This window comes from Montipora capricornis, chromosome 7 (assembly GCF_036669925.1).
Source record: "Montipora capricornis isolate CH-2021 chromosome 7, ASM3666992v2, whole genome shotgun sequence".
In the NCBI taxonomy this organism is placed as follows: domain Eukaryota; kingdom Metazoa; phylum Cnidaria; class Anthozoa; order Scleractinia; family Acroporidae; genus Montipora; species Montipora capricornis.
In genome coordinates this window covers 19769515-19791237 of record NC_090889.1, presented here as the reverse complement: position 1 = coordinate 19791237, position 21723 = coordinate 19769515, and the positions used below count along the sequence as shown (strand labels likewise).

The 21723-nt window shown below is 40.0% G+C and overlaps 1 protein-coding gene across 1 annotated transcript in view; it reads left to right on the top strand.

Annotated features, from left to right (window-relative positions):
• LOC138056387 (glutamine--tRNA ligase-like) overlaps positions 1-21723 on the top strand; it is a 33787-nt gene that overhangs the window by 9321 nt on the left and 2743 nt on the right. Inside the window, exons 8-24 of the mRNA XM_068902175.1 lie at positions 197-265; positions 757-842; positions 2112-2198; positions 2640-2739; positions 3251-3329; positions 5172-5280; positions 6238-6270; positions 12683-12780; positions 13431-13523; positions 13910-14047; positions 15100-15187; positions 16067-16152; positions 16323-16374; positions 16848-16952; positions 19514-19606; positions 20294-20421; positions 21016-21082. Of these exons, the coding sequence (XP_068758276.1) occupies positions 197-265; positions 757-842; positions 2112-2198; positions 2640-2739; positions 3251-3329; positions 5172-5280; positions 6238-6270; positions 12683-12780; positions 13431-13523; positions 13910-14047; positions 15100-15187; positions 16067-16152; positions 16323-16374; positions 16848-16952; positions 19514-19606; positions 20294-20421; positions 21016-21082 (1511 nt within the window). The remainder of the gene's footprint in view (positions 1-196; positions 266-756; positions 843-2111; positions 2199-2639; positions 2740-3250; positions 3330-5171; positions 5281-6237; positions 6271-12682; positions 12781-13430; positions 13524-13909; positions 14048-15099; positions 15188-16066; positions 16153-16322; positions 16375-16847; positions 16953-19513; positions 19607-20293; positions 20422-21015; positions 21083-21723) is intronic.

Genomic DNA, 21723 nt, shown 5'->3' with positions numbered 1-21723 from the left:
TACACAAAGTTACTCTAAAATCTGAGGGTAAATAAAGATATGGTGATGATCTTGTAATCCCCAAGACATTGCTGGATGCTCTAATGACTGAGCTGCTGAAGGCCTATGGTGAGCAACGCTTATCTGTAAGGTTGACTGGAACAGCATCACACAGTCAAGTACTTGTAGATTTAAGCAAATCAATTTCCATTTTCAGTGAACGGTGATGCAGAAGATGAAGAGGCAAACTCAATTTTTGGAGAAGCAAGCAAATTCCACAAACCAGGTGATTTGCATTTGATTCAAAATTAAATTATCAGTTGTTTGTGGTTTGGAGTGAAATAAATGATTTGAAGTGCAGGTCACAGATCTAAGGGAGAAATCATCCTCATACTTATCTGGACAGTTTAAGCAATAATTATTGTCTCTTAGAAACCTGAAAATTTCAGAAAGCCTCAGCGGAACTCCAACACATGACCTATGCGATGCTGGTGCAATGCCCAACAATCTGAGCTGTATGAGGCCACTCACTTGGGAGCAGCTGGTCTTCAAATAATTATATACACTTACTACTTCATTCATTGAGTCCTTTCTCAGGAACACATGAGCCCAACAAACTGACAGGTCTGCTCCTAACTGAGTGGCTTCATACTGATGTACCGAGGCCACCTATGTTTTTCATAAGCATGAGGATAACTTCTCCCTTTCATGTTACTTTGTAGTTCTGTCTGTGGTACGTGTACTTGCTGTTAACATCTTTCCGTTTGACTTACACAGGGGAGAACTTCAAAACCCCAGGTTATGTTGTTACTCCAAATACCTTGAAACTAATGAAGGAGCACTTAGAAAGAACTGGAGGAAGGGTAATACTTTGTTTAGTTTTATGCATCCAGTGTTAGTGTTATCCACTACAAGCTACTTTTAATTAAAAGGCCGTGTTCTATTGGGATCAACCATTTTAGGTTGGTTGGGTTTTTTTTGTTCTTGGAAAAAAAACATTTTCGGTTGCAATTGATTTGGTTGATCAATCAACCAGCCTCAAACTAATTAAGTTGAAACTGTTGAAAAAGCATCAAGGCTGTTGCTTAACAGGAGCCCGGTAGCCTGGGGCTCCCAAAGAATAGCTCTGGGCGCCTTAATTTTTCACAGCAACACCTTTCAGTTCATATGTTGGGCTCGTAAGTTCTCAGCGTTTAGCTCTGAGGGCCCCTTTAAAATTGTCTTAGGCAGCAGCCTTGAGGCTATAGCCAGCGATTGCTGTCATTTATAAAGGCTTTTTAAAGTTGATCATGGGGACTCCCTTCTCTCAACTTGTCAACGCAGAGAAGTCTGAGTAATGACTATCCCCAGAGGTTACTGTGTTTCAACTGAAAATGGTTGGAAAGGTGTTCTGTTGGGATTAACCTGAACTGCTTAAACCTAAACCGCCTGTAGCTGAAATAGTTGATCCCAATAGAATGCAACCTTAGTCTATTCATGAAAAGAGGCTCACATATAGACTGTGAGCAGTCTCCCTTTTGCTCTAAATCGTTGAAAAAAACGGACTCTTCGAAATGGCTGAAACTGCGGGTTGCAAATACTGCAGGCATTTGTACACGTAAGCGCAGTTTCAGCCATTAAAAGTTCAACGTGCGCATTCGTTTCAACGATTCTAGAGCAAAAGAGACTGAGCACTGGCAGTCTAAGGCTCACAGAGACTATTGGCAAAATGGCAAAATATAAACTGAACACTTACATTGTACGGTATTATCAATGGTATCTAGTCTATTCAAAATCTACAATTGAATGCCACAGTCGATCATCCGTCAGAAATCGCTGTCATTTTTAATAATTGAGTTAATTAACTCAATTATTGAAATGCCACGGCGATTATTACAGTTTTAGAATTTCTGATGGACGATCGACTGTAGCATATGCAATTGTAGATTTTAAATAGACAATTAATGCATCGTGTTGATTGGCATCTACAGATTTCTAGACACAATTACAACATCACTCAAGGCTTTTTTTTGGTACACTGTACAACTTATACATTTACATGACTGTTACATGTAGTACAGTAAGTGGTAGGAAACAGAAAGTGAGCAGGATGACCTTACTGTGTTAATTGTTTATTCAACATATTTTCTCAGGTCCTAACAAGATTTCCCCCTGAACCAAATGGAATTCTTCACATTGGTCATGCAAAGGCCATCAACTTCAACTTTGGCTATGCAAGGGTGAGTTTATTGGCATTAGGGGGAATTCAAATGTAACACTTACAGTGCAAAACTTGTGAGGCTCATGCATAGGAACTAACAATAGTAATTATAATAATAAATGTGATAATCAGTCTATATACAGTGCATAATTTATTTACATCTAATATAACTTTCCGCTATCGCTAGACTAGTCTTTTATGTCATACAATTTGGGGGAAGTATCTTAAAATAAAATGGTTATGATCGGTTTTCAGTTTTCTTTCAAGTTCTTGTTCAAGCCTGGATTTTTTTAGGCTTTATTACTTGCAATTTTTATTATTGAAGTCACTTACCAGCTAACTGCAATGATCTTCTTAATATATTATTTTAGTTCATGTTCATTTGGGAGTTACATGTCCTTGCATATGATTTGAATATGTATTAAAATTAATGGAATTATATACTGGACATGTCTTGCAGGTACACGATGGTGTTTGTTACCTGAGATACGATGACACAAACCCTGAGAAGGAGGAAGAAAAGTTTTTTACTGGAATCTTGGACATGGTTAAATGGCTAGGTACTGTTTTGCACTTACATGTCAGGTCAGGTGGTTGTGGCAGTCAGAAGTCCCTGAAAGCATTTTAAGGAACGTTCAGTTTCTGTCATTCATGTCTGCCTGTTACATGTACACATGTAGGGAGGTGTGAATGACTTCCCCTGGCGATCCAGGAGACCCGTATGCCCCCCCCCCCCCCACCTTTCCCAGAGGATACTCTACAGAAGTCAGGTCTGGGTACCACCTTGAAGAGGACCCATGTTCTGGCTCCCATAGGACAGGCTGGTTTTCCTGAAGCTCTTAGTCCATAAACCAAGTGGCTAAACATGGTGGATTGGTACCACTCGACGTCGCAAAGGCTAGATTCCAAAAAAATATACATGTATATGTAGCAAGGTTGTTGTGGAAGCTCAGGCTGTCATGCGACTCTAAAGCCAACACACAATGCATACATGTAATTTTAATAGGAAAATTATGCATTTATACCCTTTGCAGAAATTAAGACATCCTCTTTCAATTTTTTGCCATGTAGGTTTTGAGCCTTGGAAAATTACCCATGCGTCTGATAATTTTGGAAAACTTTATGACTTTGCAGTTGATCTTATAAAGAGGTAAATGCAAACGTTTTCATTAAATTTTATTTAATCACTATAGTTTTTGTACATCGTCTATATTTTAACCTTTAACATCATAAAGTTATGATGTTCTTGTAGAAATCTGTCTGCAATTGAGTACAACTCCTGTGGGCCTTTTGTTCAACAAAAAGAAATATTTGGGTTTGAAATTCCACAATTATTTTGGACAAAATGTGACAGCTGGGAAACTGTAACACACCACTACAAAATGCTCATTTCCTTAATTGTGAATGTGATAAAAGATTATAATCTCCCTACTTTCCCCCCTTCCCTTGCACAGTATTTTGCACCATAATTATCAACATTGGTGTGGGGGAGAAGGGGGGGGCAATTGATAGACATTTTTGTGAGTGCATATCAAATCATGTTTAAGCTGGAATTTTCCCAAGAGTTTTGCGCAATATTGCATTATGCCTAATGGAAGCCACTGCACATTTTGTGTGAGTTTCAGGCCCATAATAGAAATTTACATGATCTTGATCTGTGCATGAGACGAAGGGAACAATGATTTTTTTCTAGTGAAAAGCGATATTTCCATTTCAGTGTTAATGCCCATCAAAGTGAACTGCCTTCATACGTGATCCCAAAATTTCACTTGGACCAAAAAATTATGGAAATAGACTGTACAATTCCATTTGACTCCCAATACTGTCCATAACCCTAAGGAAGAGCTGTTGTAGTCTTTAGATTTTCTCTTGGTATCCTTTGTTTTTAGCATACAAAAATTTGGTTTTATCAACGGAGTTGATAATGTAAATTGGCCACCGTATGATCTCCGTCTCTGTGGTCAAAGCGGGCCATCATCGCGCCCAACAATTTGATCGACAGTCATCGCTACAAACGTCACAAAAAGATAAGAATGACAGAATTCCATTCACCCTCACTTTCCATCCTCATAATCACGCAGTCAAAAGCATCATTCTTAGTAATTTTAAATTACTCCAAAATGATCCCGAGACTGGTAGAATCTTTTCGCAACCTCCACTTATTTCATTCAAACGCGACAAAAACGTAGGCAACTTTTTAGTTAGAAGCGCGCTCAAAACTAACGAGCAACCCGGCACTTTCAAATGCGCGCGCTCACGATGCAAAACTTGTCTTTTCATTGTTAACACTAGCAAGATATCGGGACCTAAGCGATCTGTTAAGATCACCGATCGTTTCACATGTACCTCCGCAAATGTCATTTATTGCATAACCTGCACGTTATGCAATAAATTATACATTGGTGAGACAGGTAGACGACTAGGTGACCGATTCCGCGAACACCTTCGCGATGTTGAGAAGAATGACAAGGATGCATCTAAGCCAGTCGCTCGCCATTTCAATCTGCCTAACCACTCCAAAAAACACATGGCTATCTGCGGCCTTTCCCTACATCTAGGTACGACGGAAAGCCGCAAGAATCTAGAACACAAATTCATCTTTCAAATCGGCACCCTTAATCCTCACGGTATTAACGAACGCTTTTCATTTAACTAATATATTCCTATTTTTCACGTTGCCATGTTACCACCAATAGCGTAGCTCCTACTCTACTATAAAAACTACACGTAACCCATAATCCCTCGATTCGCTCTGACGAAGGGCTAACGCTCGAAACGTCAGCTTTTAGAATCTCTGTACGGTGGCCAATTTACATTATCAACTCCGTTGATAAAACCAAATTTTTGTATACTACTTCCCCACCGACGCAGCACCACAGTTTCTTTAGAAACTACCCCTTCATTCATTTGTTTTTAGCAGTTTGGGAAACATATCCTTTCAATGTGCTGAGCCAATTTTTGAGGTATTTTCTCTGAAACATTCTGATTTTAGGGGGCATGCATATGTCTGCCACCAGGAATATGAGGAGATAAAAGGCTTTAACCCCCCACCCAGTCCCTGGAGGGACAGACCCATAGAGGAGTCACTCAGGCTGTTTGAGGTTTGTTCGGTTTTGGAGCTATCCAATTGATCTGAACAAGTCACAGTGCATCAATATAATAGACTGCGAGCAGTCCCTCCATAAATCAGTCAAGAGGCTCACTTTTCTGAAGCAGTCATGTTTTGTCACGCACACAAATAAAATGACCAAGGGAGGCTTGGAAAGAGAAGTGTAATAAGGGACTGCATCCGTTACAGTAACCGACGCGTTCATAATGACCAACTCTGTTATTCTAATTAGTGACCAATCCGAATTTCCCGTTGCTGGTGCAAAGGGAAATTCTGAACGTGTTGGTTACTGCAACAGGTGCTGTCCCTTCTTACACTTCTCTTCGCAAGCCTCTTTGGTCATTTTATTTGTTTGCATCACAAAACACGACTGCCTCAGAAAAGTGGGCTGCTTGACTGAATAATGAAGGGACTGCTAGCAATCTACAATATATAATAATTATAATGATTTGAATGCTTTTAAAATATCATATCTTTGTCATCATTGACATTATTAATGTTGTATGGTACTGCTCAAAGATAAGCGAACCATCAAACATGTTGATAACATTAATTTTGAAAACAGATAGGCAACACGTCCGTCAAAACAAACCAATGCCAAGTCATACATACATATGTCGTGGTTCAATTTTTTTCCTAGTTCAATATTATTTTTTTAACCAGTTCTATTTTGATTTTCTTTAATTCTTTCAGCTTATTATAATGAATATTAGAGAAAGAAATGAATAATTGAACTGGTTTGAAAAATATCAAACCAAGAAATTTTGAACCACAACATAAAACTAATAATCATTTTTTTAGAATAATATGCAAGTTCTAACAGTATTGGATGTACAGTATACTAAATTTAACTGTTATAAATTGGTCCAGGTTTTGTAACAGTTACATAAAAGACTTGATTGTTTTATTAATAATTATAATTAATAGTTATTATTATCTGCTCTTTCAGGACATGAAGAAAGGAAAAATTGATGAAGGAAAGGTAGAGAGAGAGGCAACATTTAGTGATAATTTTGGCCACAAATTGACACCCCTGATTGGCTGGGAGTTTGGACAATGTGTGAGCCAGCAAGGCATGCGAGGCATGCAAGGCATGCAAGTCATGGCTGTGAGTCATGCAAGCCAAGATGGCCAGTCGACATGCGAATCACACAGTTATCGAAAGCTAATCGTCATTTTAAAATGGGTGCTTAGACAGTTTATCAGTGCTATTTGAAATGAGTGCTTAGACTTGTAAGCAAAATTTGCATTGCTCACATGACTTGCTAGCTCGCAGATTGTCCAGCCCCATTGGCTGGAATGGTCATTGACGGAATGGGAAAATTCAGAGCATTTCTATTTTCCTAATGGGTCACAGATTTCTACTGTAGTCTGCGATCATTCCCTTGGAGGGTGGACTCGCATATGAAAGGAGTGAGAATGCTCGTTGTCTCTCTTAAGGGTGGAAATTGTGGATTTTGTTCTCACTCAAGTTGTTCTGCGCAAAGTGCCATCATACAGTGTATGTAGCCCATATAATTACAGCTATGAAGGGGTTTTGTTTAGGGTTGAAGGCAAAGAAATATAATTATAATATATTTGATATGTTTTAACCCATTGACACCTCAAATGCCCTAGGACGTGCCCAGGTGACAAGTAAAATCGTCTGGCGTTTAATAGTCACGCCCTGGTGTCAAAGTGTTAAATAATTATGGTGTCTTTTAGGGGTTTAATTCAAAATTTCAGACGAACATCCCGGCCCAGTCATATGCAAAGGCAGATCATTCCCGACAATGTAAAAACTGGGGGAATGTTGGCAAAAAGTTTTAAGCTCCTTTCAAGCCAAACTGAGTGTTCCCTAACAATAAATTCTATTATTCATAATTTGCTCTTGATTTTCAAGGGTTTTTCTCTAGTTACTTCAGTTTTCCTCCCTCAAAATCAACACACGGCTTAGTTTCATGTAGAAACGACATACATGTAGTTGTGCACAGGTCATGCACTTATGAAGCTCAGTCCCCAAGATGTTATGATATCTAGATCTTTCTAAAGTTTCCTTACCTTTTCTTGTTGTTCCAGAACGTTCTAGAAACGAAGTTGTCAATTTCTATAATTAAGTTAATGGTCACGAGTTCGCTATTAATAGCCTGTTTACATAAGACTTGTTGTTGTCCAGAAGTTTCGGATTTACGCGAGCGAGCTCAAGTTAAGTGAGAAGTTCTAGCTGACGTTGTTGTTGTTATTGAATCGAAGTTGTACCTACTGGTTACTGCCTGTACATGTTCTCATGGTAAACGTCTCAACTGGACTGATTAAATCTGTTGTAGTTGTTGCGTGATCTGATCGTCTTTCTCAGCTTTGAAAAACAACCGACGAAAACAAAACTTGGTGTCAGAAGTTTTGGATACAATTCACGACCTCTGGATACGTTTAAGTCATGACCGAGCCGTCGACTAGTGGACAAGTGTCCAGCACTATGGCTGCTCCTCCAGTGTTCGCTTCTTCTATGCCGCTAGCCAAACCGCCAGATACTCTCAACATAGAGGACAGATCGCGTCGAGGCGATAATTGGTTACATTTTAAGAGAGCTTGGCAAATCTATGAAAAGGCAACTGGGATCAGTAAACTAGAAGGTCCAGTGCGTGTTGCTCATTTTCTTAACGTTGTAGGCAAAGAAGGTGTTCAGATGTTTGATACCTTTACTTTTGACGACGCTGGTCATGAAAGCGCTGACAACATAGACCATGTATTAGCGAAATTCGAGTCTCGGTGTTTGCCACAACGCAACGAAACTTATGAAAGGTACCTTTTCAATAAAAGGGAGCAAGAACTTGGAGAAAGTGTTGATCAGTACTGTACAGCACTGATGCGTCTCTCCGAACACTGTGGCTTCGGGAACCTCAGAGACAGCTTGATTAGAGATCGCCTCATCCTTGGAGTTAAGAATGATCGTGCTCGCAAGAAACTACTTGAACAGAAAGATCTTACTTTGGACAAAGCCTTGGATATCCTTCGAACAGGAGAACTAACTGACATACGTGCATCAGAAATCTCAACTGAAGAGCCCAATGTCAACCGTGTAGGACTTACGAAATCAAAATCTCCTAAGAACGCTACTGAAGGCAAAACTTCACGTAGACCCACCCTAAACCGGAAGCAGTCATTTTCCCGGAAACTCAAAGGGAAAGGGCCTGGTAATAATACTAGCACACCTACTGCTAAGAATCGTGAATGCAAGTTCTGCGGTACTGTCCATGAGATGAAAAAATCTTCATGCCCTGCTGTGGGGAAGAAATGCAATAAATGTGGCAGAGATGGACATTTTGCAAAGAAATGTGCGTCCAGTTCAGTCAATCATGTGGAAGATTGTGAGATTTACAGTCACAAGGCCACCTTCAAGTCAGCCTATGTGACAGTCCTTATGAACAACAAGGCCGAAGTACAACTACAGATTGATACAGGTGCTTCGTGTAACGTTCTACCAAAACGAGATTACACCAGAGTGACTGGCGACAATCAGTGTAATAATCTGGAAAAGTCGTACTCAAGGCTCGTCATGCACAACAAGTCTGTAGTCTGGCCGCTTGGACAAATCCGACTTCTTACCGAAAGAAAAGGAAGAAAGTATGGAGTCCTTTACCACGTAGTGGAGAAAGATTTGACACCACTTCTTTGCAGAACCACGTGCGAGAAGATGAATCTCGTCAAAATTTTGGACGCTGACATAAATGTTACTCACGATGATTCGGAAAGGACTGATGTCCCTTCAGTTGTCAAAGGAGATCCTGTCCTATCTGAATTCACTGATGTTTTTAGTGGAATTGGGTGCCTTGATGGAAACTACTCTATCCGAGTAGATGAAAGCTTTTCTCCAGTGGTGCATCCTCCTCGCAAAGTCCCTGTCCCACTAAGAGAAGCACTTAAGACAGAGTTAGACAGCCTGGTGAAGGACGGTATCCTCGCCAAGGTAACAGAGCCCACAGCATGGGTCTCTAGTCTCGTCATAGTCAAGAAGCCCAATGGGAAAATTCGAGTATGTTTAGACCCTCGAGATCTTAACCGCGCAGTCAAACGATCACACTACCCCCTGCCAACCATTGAGGAAGTCTCAACTCGACTTAGTGGTGCAAAAGTCTTCAGTGTGTTAGATGCTAAGTGCGGATTCTGGCAAGTCAAACTAGATGAAAAGAGCAGCTATCTGACGACCATGAACACCGTTTGGTCGGTATCGCTGGCTCAGAATGCCTTTTGGTATAAATTCTGCTCCTGAAGTATGGCAACAACGAATGCATGAGTTAGTTGAAGGACTAGCCGGTGTAGAAGTTATCGCTGACGACTTCTTAGTCTGTGGTTTTGGTGATACTCCTGAAGAGGCATTGGCTAACCACGATCAGAATCTCAAAGCATTCCTTGTAAGAGCAAGAGAAAGAAACCTCACTCTCAACAACGAGAAGTTGAAACTGCGACAGGTACAAGTTTCTTTCATAGGACACCTCTTTACAGCGCAAGGTCTACTGCCTGACCCATCAAAGGTACAAGCGATCGCTGATTACCCGGCGCCCACGAACCTTGCAGAGTTAAGAACCTTCCTAGGAATGGTCCAGTATCTAGCGAAATTCTGCCAACATCTGTCTACAGTTTCTCAGCCCCTGAGACAGCTGGAGAAAAAGGAAGTTGAATGGTGCTGGCAACAACCACAAGAAGAGTCATTCAACAAGATTAAAGAACTTGTTTCCAAAGCTCCACTTCTACAGTACTTTGACGTGAGTAAGAATGTTACTATCCAGTGCGATGCCTCTCAGTACGGAATCGGCGCGACGCTCCTTCAAGACGGACAGCCAATACACTACGCGAACAGAGCTCTAACTCTCACAGAGCAAAATTACGCGCAAATAGAGAAGGAACTCCTTGCTATCGTAGTCTCCTGCGAGCGCTTTGAACAGTACATTTATGGCAAACATGTCACTGTGGAAACAGATCACAAGCCGTTGATTGCAATCCAGAGGAAGCCTATCAACACAGCCTCAAAAAGACTACAGCGAATGATGCTCCGTTTGCAAAAATACGACTTGACCTTCGTCTACAAGCCTGGCAAAGAGATGCACATTGCCGATGCTCTTTCTCGTGCCTTACCCAAGAGTTCAAAGACCCCGAACACTTCACCCTTCTGCAAAGATCTAGAAACTGTTAATTCTGTTGAGGATCTGCCAATATCTGCCGCAACACTTGCAAAGTTTCAAGCGGAAACAGGCAAAGATGAATCTCTACAAGTGTTGTCAAAGGTCATACGCGCCGGTTGGCCGACAACAACTGCCATGGTACCCACTAAAGCACAGCCATTTTTCAAATACCGAGAAGAGATGACACTATATAACGGCCTGATCTTTAAAGGAACAAAGATCGTTGTCCCAGAGAGTCTCCACCGCTCCATGTTGGAGGAAACTCATAAGTCCCATCAAGGACTCCAAGCGTGTCTTCAAAGGGCAAGAGAAGTTTTCTTCTGGCCAGGAATGTCTGCCCAGCTCAAGGAGCTGATCGATAAGTGTTCAATATGCCAGAGTGTCAAGCCAGAACAAGCTAGTGAACCTCTTCAACCACACCCGGTCCCTGATAGACCTTGGCAGCGAGTTGCGACCGACTTATTTACTTTCGAGAACCGCAATTACCTTGTCCTTGTCGATTATTACAGCAACTTCATTGAGTTGGATCATCTCTCCGATACTTCTGCACAAGCTGTGATTTGTAAACTAAAGATGCATTTTGCGCGTCATGGGGTGCCTGAGGCTGTTGTTTCAGACAATGGCCCACAGTATTCATCTTCAGAGTTTCGAAGATTTGCAACAGCATGGAAGTTCAAGCACGTCACTACTTCACCTCGGTACCCTCAAGCTAACGGGATGGCTGAAAGTGCCGTCAAAACGTGCAAGTCGATAATGAAGAAAGCTTCTCTGTCCAAGTCTGATCCGTATCTTGGTTTACTGGATCACCGCAACACCCCTACTGCCGCAACGGGCATGTCACCGAGTCTACGTCTTTTTGGTCGCCAAACCAAGACACTACTTCCCCTCTCGGAATCTCTACTCAAGTGTAACAAATCGGTGAGCGATCTTCTCAAAAGGGATCGTGTTAAGCAAGCAAAGTACTTCGACCAGCATGCTAAGCAGCTTTCAGAACTTAACCCTGGGGACATAGTACGTATGAAACTCCCTGGTGAAACTCAGTGGTCACAAGCAGTCGTTTCTAGTAAAATTGCACCTCGCAGCTATAGGGTCGAAGCTAATGGTAAAGTCTACAGGCGAAACCGCAAACAGTTGCGTCAGACAAAGGAAGAGTTACAAGAATCTTCGCTCGACATCGACGAAGGCGAGAGTATGAGTGCACACAATGTGCCGGACCTGACCGAGTCTATTCGGTAACTTCACCTGATGCTGAAGTGAAGAAAGCCGAAATCACCACCAGACCTTCACCCTCGCCCGTATCAAGAAAACTGGAACAGAGTGCACGAACACCAGAGACAAGTGTGAGCACGCCTCCACTACCCTTAGTGAAAGAAACAAGGTCAAGATACGGACGCTCAAAGAAGTTTGACCCTGACTCATACGGATGAACATTATAGTTTTTTGAAAGGCGAAAGATGTTATGATATCTAGATCTTTCTAAAGTTTCCTTACCTTTTCTTGTTGTTCCAGAACGTTCTAGAAACGAAGTTGTCAATTTCTATAATTAAGTTAATGGTCACGAGTTCGCTATTAATAGCCTGTTTACATAAGACTTGTTGTTGTCCAGAAGTTTCGGATTTACGCGAGCGAGCTCAAGTTAAGTGAGAAGTTCTAGCTAACGTTGTTGTTGTTATTGAATCGAAGTTGTACCTACTGGTTACTGCCTGTACATGTCCTCATGGTAAACGTTTCAACTGGACCGATTAAATCTGTTGTAGTTGTTGCGTGATCTGATCGTCTCTCTCTCAGCTTTGAAAAACAACCGACGAAAACAAAACTAAGACTACATACAGAACTGTGTAGAATGGTGATTTGTGGAGCTAATACCTTTATCTTTGTTATCATTATTATTATTATTTTAATTGCAAAAATTGAAATCAGATATCCAATAAATTAGACTGTGAAATGAATGCTGAAGGCATAATCTGTATGATACAATTACTGGTACATTATTAATTTTGTTCCTGCACATGTCTGCATCCAGTGGTTTAAAGAGCTCAAAACAATGCTTGTTTTCAAAACAGTTTCTAGTTCTGTTTGAAACTACTACATTGTAAATTATAGTCTAGTGTACAGCTGTAGTTTATAGGGCTTTAAAGATTCATTGTCCTGTTGTCACTTTAGTGAATGTCAAACTGGTTAATGAAAATACAACATTAATTTTGGTAAACATTTTCTGCATATTTAACTTTTAAGGCAACATTACGAATGAAGACCACATTGGAAGATGGGAAAGTGGACCCAGTTGCTTACCGTATTAAATTTACTCCTCACCACAGGACAGGCAGTGAATGGTAGGACTTTCTGTTCTAAAGTGAAGGAATTAAGCAAATTAATACACACTTTATAGTTTATCAAGAATATCACTTTTAATTAATAAGTTGCACCCCTTTGATGATAAACTTTATTAATTCCTGCCAATCCCCTGTCAGTATTATCCTTCACAAACTTTTACACACAACTTGCAGTAAATTTAGACCTAGCCTAATTCTAACCCTAGCTTTATTTTAAAAAATAATCTCTCGAAAAATAGATAGTTTTTCTTTCATTTTAAGCGATATAGTGTATCAAAAATAATTAAATTATTGTGGCTCCTGTGATTTGATAAAGTTCACACATGTATCCTCTTTTTCTTATGTTGACACAACCCTTAACAATGAGTTCAATACTATGACACTTGGAAAGAGTTTCAATGCTAAATATTTATGATGCAAATAAATTAAAGTATGGCTTGATCAAAAAGAACTGGCAAACAAGCGTACCTGTTGTTAACTCTGTTATATTACATTAAATTTTAACTGCATGTAAAGTCATAGAAGCACTCAAATTATTCCTAGAATTCCAGATTGACAGAGTCTCACATCATATGACTGGGAAATATGTATGTTTATGTACAAATTATGGACATTTATCTAAAAAAAAAATCTGATGCTATTGCATTTAGGTGTGTTTATCCAACGTACGACTTCACTCACTGTCTTTGTGACTCTTTAGAAGACATTTCCCATTCGCTTTGCACAAAAGAATTCCAGTCAAGGTGGGTGTTGAGCACTCTTCTGGCCTCAGTTGTTCAATAAAGGCTGGCAGGATAACTTTATCCGGTGGATATAGCAAGTCACTAACCAACAGTTTCAATCGATGCAAAGATATAAGTATTTGCTTACGCAACTGTGAATATGCGTACTTCAAGCACATCTAAGGCTTGTTCATAGACCTCTCTCAATGTTTAATGTGAAGAATATTTTACACTCTGGATAGAGACTTATCCACTGGATAAAGTTTAATCCAGCCTTTTAACAGCCGGGGCCAAAGGTCTGTTATTGTCATTATTGTTATTGAACTTAAATCATTTGTGACGCTTGGCTGTGTCTTGTACCTTTATTGGTTAATGTTGTAGGCTCACAGTTTACTGTGCATTTGCAGACGTTCCTCGTACTACTGGCTGTGCAACGTCCTTGACATATACTGTCCAGTGCAGTGGGAATATGGAAGGCTTAATCTCAGTTACACAGTCGTTTCAAAGAGAAAAATTGGCAAGTTGATAAATGAAGGGATTGTTAGGTAAAAAGTTCTTATTCTAATATTAACCACTTACTAACCGAGCATGAGGACTGTAATGGAGGATATTGGTCTGAGGTTGTGGCAGTGTGGATCGAATGCAGCGAAGTCCATACGAAAACGACTTAGGGCCATTATTCCCAAGTATGGTCCCGCAACAAATGAGGATAGTAAATTGTTTATGATATGTCATTGTTTCTTTGAGCAATCGGACACTTCTCCACTTGGTGAACGTTTGTAATCTTCCCTCTTCCAACTTTAATTTGAATGGTAACCTTTTATGTAAAACCTTACTACATGTAAATTCTGCTTGCTACAATATTGTAGTACTGTTGTGATGAAAAAATTAAATACCTTTTCTTTTAATTTTTTTCTGTTGAAGAGAAATTTCGTATCTCCGCATGGCCACGTAATATCCTCTATTTTAATACAACTTTAGTAGTCGACTATTGTAACATAGCTTTCAGTCGCTACTTTTCTTTGTGTCATCTTAGTTGGTGGGTGAAAGAGGCCCTTCCACTTTTCACCAGAGTACCTTTAATTAGTAAATAAAGGCTTCTTGGAATAGAGTAGAGAACCAACAATGAAGGACTCTGAGTGCAGGAATCAACCTTGAACAAATTACTGGAAAGTGATCCCTCTCAACATTGTGCAAAGGCTGCTCCCTAATATACACTTTCATTGAAGTCCTTTGTCGTCTTCTACTATTTAATATATACCAGTACAATCCCTTGCACGCTCACTCTGCTCAGTTGCTTCATGACCTGGCTCTGCCACTTTGTGGCCTGAAAAGCTCACATCACTTACTTCGCTATTCTACCATGAAACACGGGCTAGTTATATCTACAGTAGGTTGACTTCTGGAAATTCTACTCCTTAACAATTGTAAACACTTACTATGGATGGCACAGTCATTCAAAATTTAAATTCATATTTATGATGCAATAGGAATCATCATATGCAGAAATAAAACAAAACTAGAGACAACTACTTATTGTTAGGAAATTAGCAGCATTTGTTCATTTTGGACGTCATTAAATTATTCACATTATTAGAGACTGGGATGACCCAAGGCTCTTCACTCTAACGGCATTGAGAAGAAGAGGTTTCCCCCCTGAAGCCATAAATAAATTCTGCAGCAAGGTAAAAACTATATATAAGTCATTCTTCCCTGAGTCCTCCCCCATTGACAAGTAAAATTGTCTGGTGTTAGACAGAGTGAAGTCTGTAAGTACTGCATCACTCTTAGAAGGGAAAGGGCTAGAGGGAATAGTTTTTGATGGAACATGTTATTAAACCATTCATCCTCGAGGCGACGCCTATTGACGAGTAAAATCGTTTGGTGTTAGACAGAGAAAAAGCTAGAAGTATCACTGTTAGAGGCAGAGGGTTATAGGGGACATAGTCTTTGAGGGGATCAAGATGATGTTAGCCCATTCTCCCTGAAGTGACTCCTTCGACGAGTCAAAAAGTCTGTCCTTAGACAGAGTAAAATTTATAAGTCTCCCTCTTAAAACTGACAGATTTAAAGGGGACATGTACAAGTACAAGGAAGGATTATGTTTTTGCAAACGTTGGCCGTGTAGCACTTATATTTGAACAGACTTAACTGATTAGAGTGTAATGTGAAGTGCTAGGTTTCTACCCCATATGAACCATGTGAGCGTTAGCCCTACTAATGGAAATGGCCCCACACAAGGAAAGAGAAAAACTCTGAACAGGGTGGGAATTGAACCCACAACCTTCGGGTTGGATCACCGCTGCTCTACCGGCTGAGCTACAAGGTCAGACGGGAGCAGGCCGTGGGAACTGAAGATGTTAAAGTCACGGCATCTACATGACATTGCATGTTAGTTTTGGATGGGGGTTTTGATTACTCGACTGCTCAATTTGGAGATAAGAGTTCAAGTTTAATTTCTTATTCTTGTGCGAGAATGAAATGCAATAATTTGTTTCAAGAGTCACTGGTGTACTGTAGATGACGGTGCAATGACTGTATTTCCTTTTTTGAAATTTCTCGAGGTTGGCGTGACCATGGCTCAGACAGTAACAGATCCTTTGCTTTTAGAATCGTGTGTGCGTGATGAGCTGAATGTAACAGCTCCAAGGTAATGTATCAATAGTTTACACTTCAATGGATTTAAAGGAAGTCTGGCATTAGACAGAGTAACATCTACATGTGTATGAGTAAAATCTCACTCTGTAGGAAGTCTCCCTCTCATATCAGGATTTAAAGCGTTAAGGTAAATTTTCCTGTTATTGAATTGATTTTGTTTAGAGTGATGGCTGTGCTTGAACCACTGAAGGTTACAATTGAAAACTTTGATGAGGTAAGGAAATCATGGGTACATATTTGAGTTCCACATATGGCCTATGTTATTTTACTGCTGCGAATGTGTAAATAACATTAATAATATACATGGGGAAATTACTCCATTCTGATTGGCTGAGAAAAATGCAGTTTCCAGATAACACAATGCAGAAAAGAGGTAACAATCCAAGCATTCTGATTGGTCAATGATCAAGGAAAGTCTGATAAGGACAATCAAATGCAAGCCCCAGATGCCGCAGTTTATGTGTGATTGCGTGATGTGCATTCTTGTCTTCTAATTAACTCCGATAATCTCGTTTCGAATTTTTTCGCGGATATTATTAATAAGTAATCATATGATTTTTTCCCTTGCAATTTCAAATAAAGCACAATTTAGTATACTTGTATCTACGTCAAATACGAACGATATAAATAAGTCATTCTTGGCTTGCTGTTTGGGAATATTGGAACAATTGTGCATTTTTTCTTTAGAAAGTGAAGCTGAATGTAGCCAACTTTCCTCAAGATCCGAGCAAAGGGAGCCATGAAATTTCTTTTGGAAAAACAATCTACATTGAACAGACCGACTTCAAAGAGGTAAGTCAATTATTGTAAGTTGAGATTAACATACTTACATATCAATCAATTAATTACTGGTAACTATAATACGTGTGGTGAACTGTGTCATGTTTCCAAGGCAAGCAACAATACCTGCAGCAGCATTGAGGTTTGAACAGAAAATTTTAATAACATACATGAATTGCAGAGTCAGTAGTGACACGTTTCAGCGGGCACCAGGTAACAGAGAAAAGTCTCATGCCTGTTATTTGATTGCACAAGTGTCAAGTATTTCACACTGCAAACGGCACTTTTCTTTTTTTGTACAAAATGCCATATTAAAGTAATGAATTTGTTTTGGAAGGCATTACAGGATTGAGGGATAATTATTTCTGTACATTTGCCCCCTGACCATTAATATTATTATTATTAATGGTTTCTTAATCTGAGACAACAAAATTGAAAATGGTTATCATGCTTAAGCTCGGCCTTTTATTTCAAACAACGTTATTTAAGTGATAACAAATCAAGTTTATTTGCTCTTTTCAAGAGCGTTAAGGCATATTTAATTGGCCATTTCCGAGTTCATGTCTGCCTCCTCTTCAAAGCGAGTCTAAGTGCGAAGGTTTTCTTTTGAAAATTAGTTTTCATTCATATGGGAAGTAGAACTATTTACTATCACAAAAACTTCGCACGTAGACTCGCTTTGAAGAGGAGGCAGACATGAACTCGAAAATGGCCTATTTGCTTTCTCAAATAATAACCTAATGACTGGAGCTCAGAATTTACCGGTACTTCTGTAACAGTACATTACAATAATTATTAACTAGTAATAGTTTACACTACATATGCCCCGCCTACAGGGCCTGAGCAATCGATGGCAATCGATATCAATTAATCGATTGATATTGATAATCTATGGACAATCAATAGCGCAAGTTTTTATGATTATCGATTGTCATCGATAATCGATGAGAATCGATCAATTAAATAACATCGATTTTCATCGAGTAACCAATGGGAACGACAATCGATGACACTCGATGAAGTTCGGCACTACTTTTCTGTGATTATCGATTGGTCTTCGATTGGCCGATGCCAATCGATACAAATTAATTAACCGTAATCGATTGTCATCGATTGATTTTCCGATTATCGATTTCTATCGCTTGTTTAGGCCCTGCGCCAATGATGGTATGAAAGGCAGTTGAGATACGTTTAAATTATATGCTGAACGTGTAGCCTCTGTTTCTGATTTGTGTCTGGACAAAATCAATTTCTGAGCCAGGCAACACGATTTGCATCAGATCTGCTTCAATGTTTGATCTTTCAATCGCTAACCCGAACAGCACTTTGGTTCTCTTTGCGAGTTTCTACTTGGTGACTCCTAAAACACCTCGGTCGTGTACCAATAGGGAGCTTAAGCAACAACAACGGCGACGGCAACGAAAACGTCACGAAATTGCATATTTAGTGGGTAAAAACAATAGCTTTGAGCGCCCTGCACGTGCGTTTTTCACTTTTGTCCATTTCGTTGCCGTCGTCAGCAAAACAACAACGTGAAATAGACAAGTTTTTGGTTTTATGAAAAACGTCAGCACTTGGGGCTAAATTTTCATTTTCTCTTTTAGAATGGAGTGCCGTTCCGACTGGTGTCATCTTTGAGGAATTACCACACCCTCGTCATATTAAAAACGTTGAAGTAGTCAAGAAGCGATTAAAGTAACGCAAATTTATATTTTGAGATGACGTTCTCGTGGCCGTCGCCGTTGTTGTTGCTTAAGCTCCCTAATACCACTTGCGCGCCCGTTTACGCAATACCGATACCACCTTGAGCGCCCGGTTGAGCAAATCGAGATTGATTCCCCCTACAATATCTATCAATTTCTAGTTTGCCTCGTTGGGATTTGATCTGCGGGAGCAAACACGTTTCCTAAGTGTTTGAGTTAATTGTCCTGTTATACTCCAATTTATACGTCTAATTTTCAGAATTTTGCGGCTGAAGCCGAACGCTCATACTTTTTTTTTGGGACTTGAACCTGAAAGCGTTCTTAGTGTGGAACACTAAGTTCGACTACAAACTGAGTTGTTCATCAGTGTATCATGCAACAGGAAAACCACATTGAGACTGTTAAACTAGTAATAGTTTTCACTACATGTGCCCCCGCCTAACATAGTATGAAAGGCAGTTGAGATACGTTCAAATTATATGCTGAACATGTCGCCCTTGTCTCCGATTTGGCTCTGACAAATCGTCACTCCTGTTTCTGATTTGTGTCCGGACAAAATCAATTTCTGCGGAGCCAGGCAACTCGATTTGCATCAGATCAGATCTGCTTCAATGTTTGATTCTCCTTGTGAGTTCCGAAAACACCTCGGTGGTGTAGAACAATACCATTACTACTTGCGCTCCCGTTTAAGCAATACCCATAGCACCTTGCGCGCCCGGTTGAGCAAATTGAGATTGATTCCCCCTACAATTTCTATCAATTTATGCATTTACCCTTTTTGCGTGGGGACTTCTAGGTTACCTCCTCGGTTTTTTGGCCCGGGCTAAAACCCAGCAGGGCAATCAATTATTAATTATTACTAATCCCTAGGTAACAGAGAAGGGTTTCCGTCGTCTCACCCCAGATCAGTCTGTGGGACTAAAGTACGCAGGATTGGTGATTACACTGAAAAACGTTATAAAGGTATGAGATCAAAGTGTTTTCATTCACCTGTTTAGGCTCTTTTATACCAAGGGACGCCACATTTCCGCAGTTTTGGGGGTGCTGAAGTTTGTAGGTCAAGTCCTGCTACATGATCGTAAGATAGAGTTAATCTGCTTTTTAAATGGGTACTGGCGACTTACTTCTAGGGCTAACCTTGCGGTGGACTAGCGTTCTGTCCTGGGGGAGTAACAATACTTTCTGTCGCTCCATGCTTCTTGAAACTAGGATAATCTCTGACCATACAGGCAAAATCGACTAGTGGGCAACTTTGCTTTGCCTGAGGTGGGTATTTACGTGAGACCAGGACAAACTCAGACCGGCATGAGTTTTCATCGGCCTCCATACATTTCTGTATTTTGCGTTTACATGAGAGACCAGTCTGACAATGAACCCACACCGGAATGACTTGGTCTTGCTTGATGGACGGAGACGAGAAACTGTCGTACCGTTCTGAGTTCGTACAGTGTACCGTTCTCATGTATAAGACATGAGACGTTCCGGTTTCATGTAAACGGCTGCAAACGTTTCATACCAGTGCAAGTTCATAGCAGTCTGAGTTCGTCCTGGTCTGATGTAAATATCCACTTAGTTAATTTGGCCTCAAAAAGCCCCTCCTCAGACGTGGTTGATAGTAAAGTGATGTTTATATTCATTTTTTCACTTCAGGATTCGAGCGGTAATGTAACTGAGTTGTTAGTAAACTGTGAGTCTACAGAAACTGCTCCAAAACCCAAAGCTTTTATTCACTGGGTGTCGTCCCCGTTAACGTGTGAAGTCAGGCTGTATGAGCGTCTGTAAGTATCAATATAGCTGGTGTGCTAGCACCTGCATGTATATACTTTATTGTATACAGGTGGTAGCATACATTAAGGCAAAGATTATTCAAAAACAGCCAGTAAGTGTTATTGGCAATCGCTTTCTATTCATAATTAGTACTTTAATAAGCGTCTTTTAACGAAAATGTCTGTCTTCCACTTTACCTCCAAAGGGGTGCCCCGCTGACAATTGAAATCATATTATGATAATAGGCCAATTAAAATTTATTATATTGGTTTCGCTTATGGGGAGATAAGGTTTCAAAGAATCAGGGTCTTCTAAACTTAAGGTGACACGTTGCTTTTTAATAACTGGCATCTATGGAAACCTCAAAAATGTCTTTTTTTTTTTTCTTACCGGGTACTTAAAATTTGTGTGTGACTTTCCCTTGCCTCAATTTGTTTTCCATATGTGCGTGGAAGGTGATGTTATGCGCTGAAAATGTGATAATTCCATAATAAGTTGTATAAATAGTTACATCAAAATAAATAAAGCTTGAAAGTGTGAAAAAGTGAGTGGGAGTTTTTGTATTCTTAATGTGCACTCTTTTTCTTTATTTATTATTCTTGAAGGTTTAAACACAAGAATCCAGAAGATCCTACTGAGGTTCCTGGTGGCTTTATAACAGATTGCAACGCGGTATAATTATTGTTTTCAAACTTCCCTTCAGTTTAAATGCCCTACAGTGCTGTTGTTTCTTCAATGCGAAATGTCTGATTTTGAAATTGTTTAATTTATAGAAGGTATGCCAAGAGAACAGTAGACTGCCCGCAGTCTCTTCTGAGTTAGTCAAACCGGCCGCTTTGGTCACGCAAGCGAGCCGAGGGGTGAATCCCCGCTCTATCACCATTCTCTCCTCGGTGCGCTTGCGTGACCAAAGCCAGCGGGCGATAAGTCTTAGGGTGCGTTCGATTGACCGTATTCCGGAATAGGAATACATGGAATAGAAGTTAGAAATCCTTCGTTTTTGCGGGGATTCACGTTAATATTGTCAAACATCTGCTAAAATGCTATTTTAAACATAGCTTTATTATTCTTGTTGCTACAAAACGCTATAGACCGAATGCATAAATGGCGGCCAAAAAAATATTCTTTTGTTTATGTGCTAATTAGCCTCACTAGCCTCGTTTGTATGGACAAAATACAAAAGAAATGTTGCTTGAGAGCGAGGCTAGTGAGTCTCATTAGCACATAAACAAAAGAATACATTTTTGGCCGGCATTTATGCTTTCGGGCAATACATAGTGTTTAGGATCATCGCTCCACCTATTCTTATTCCG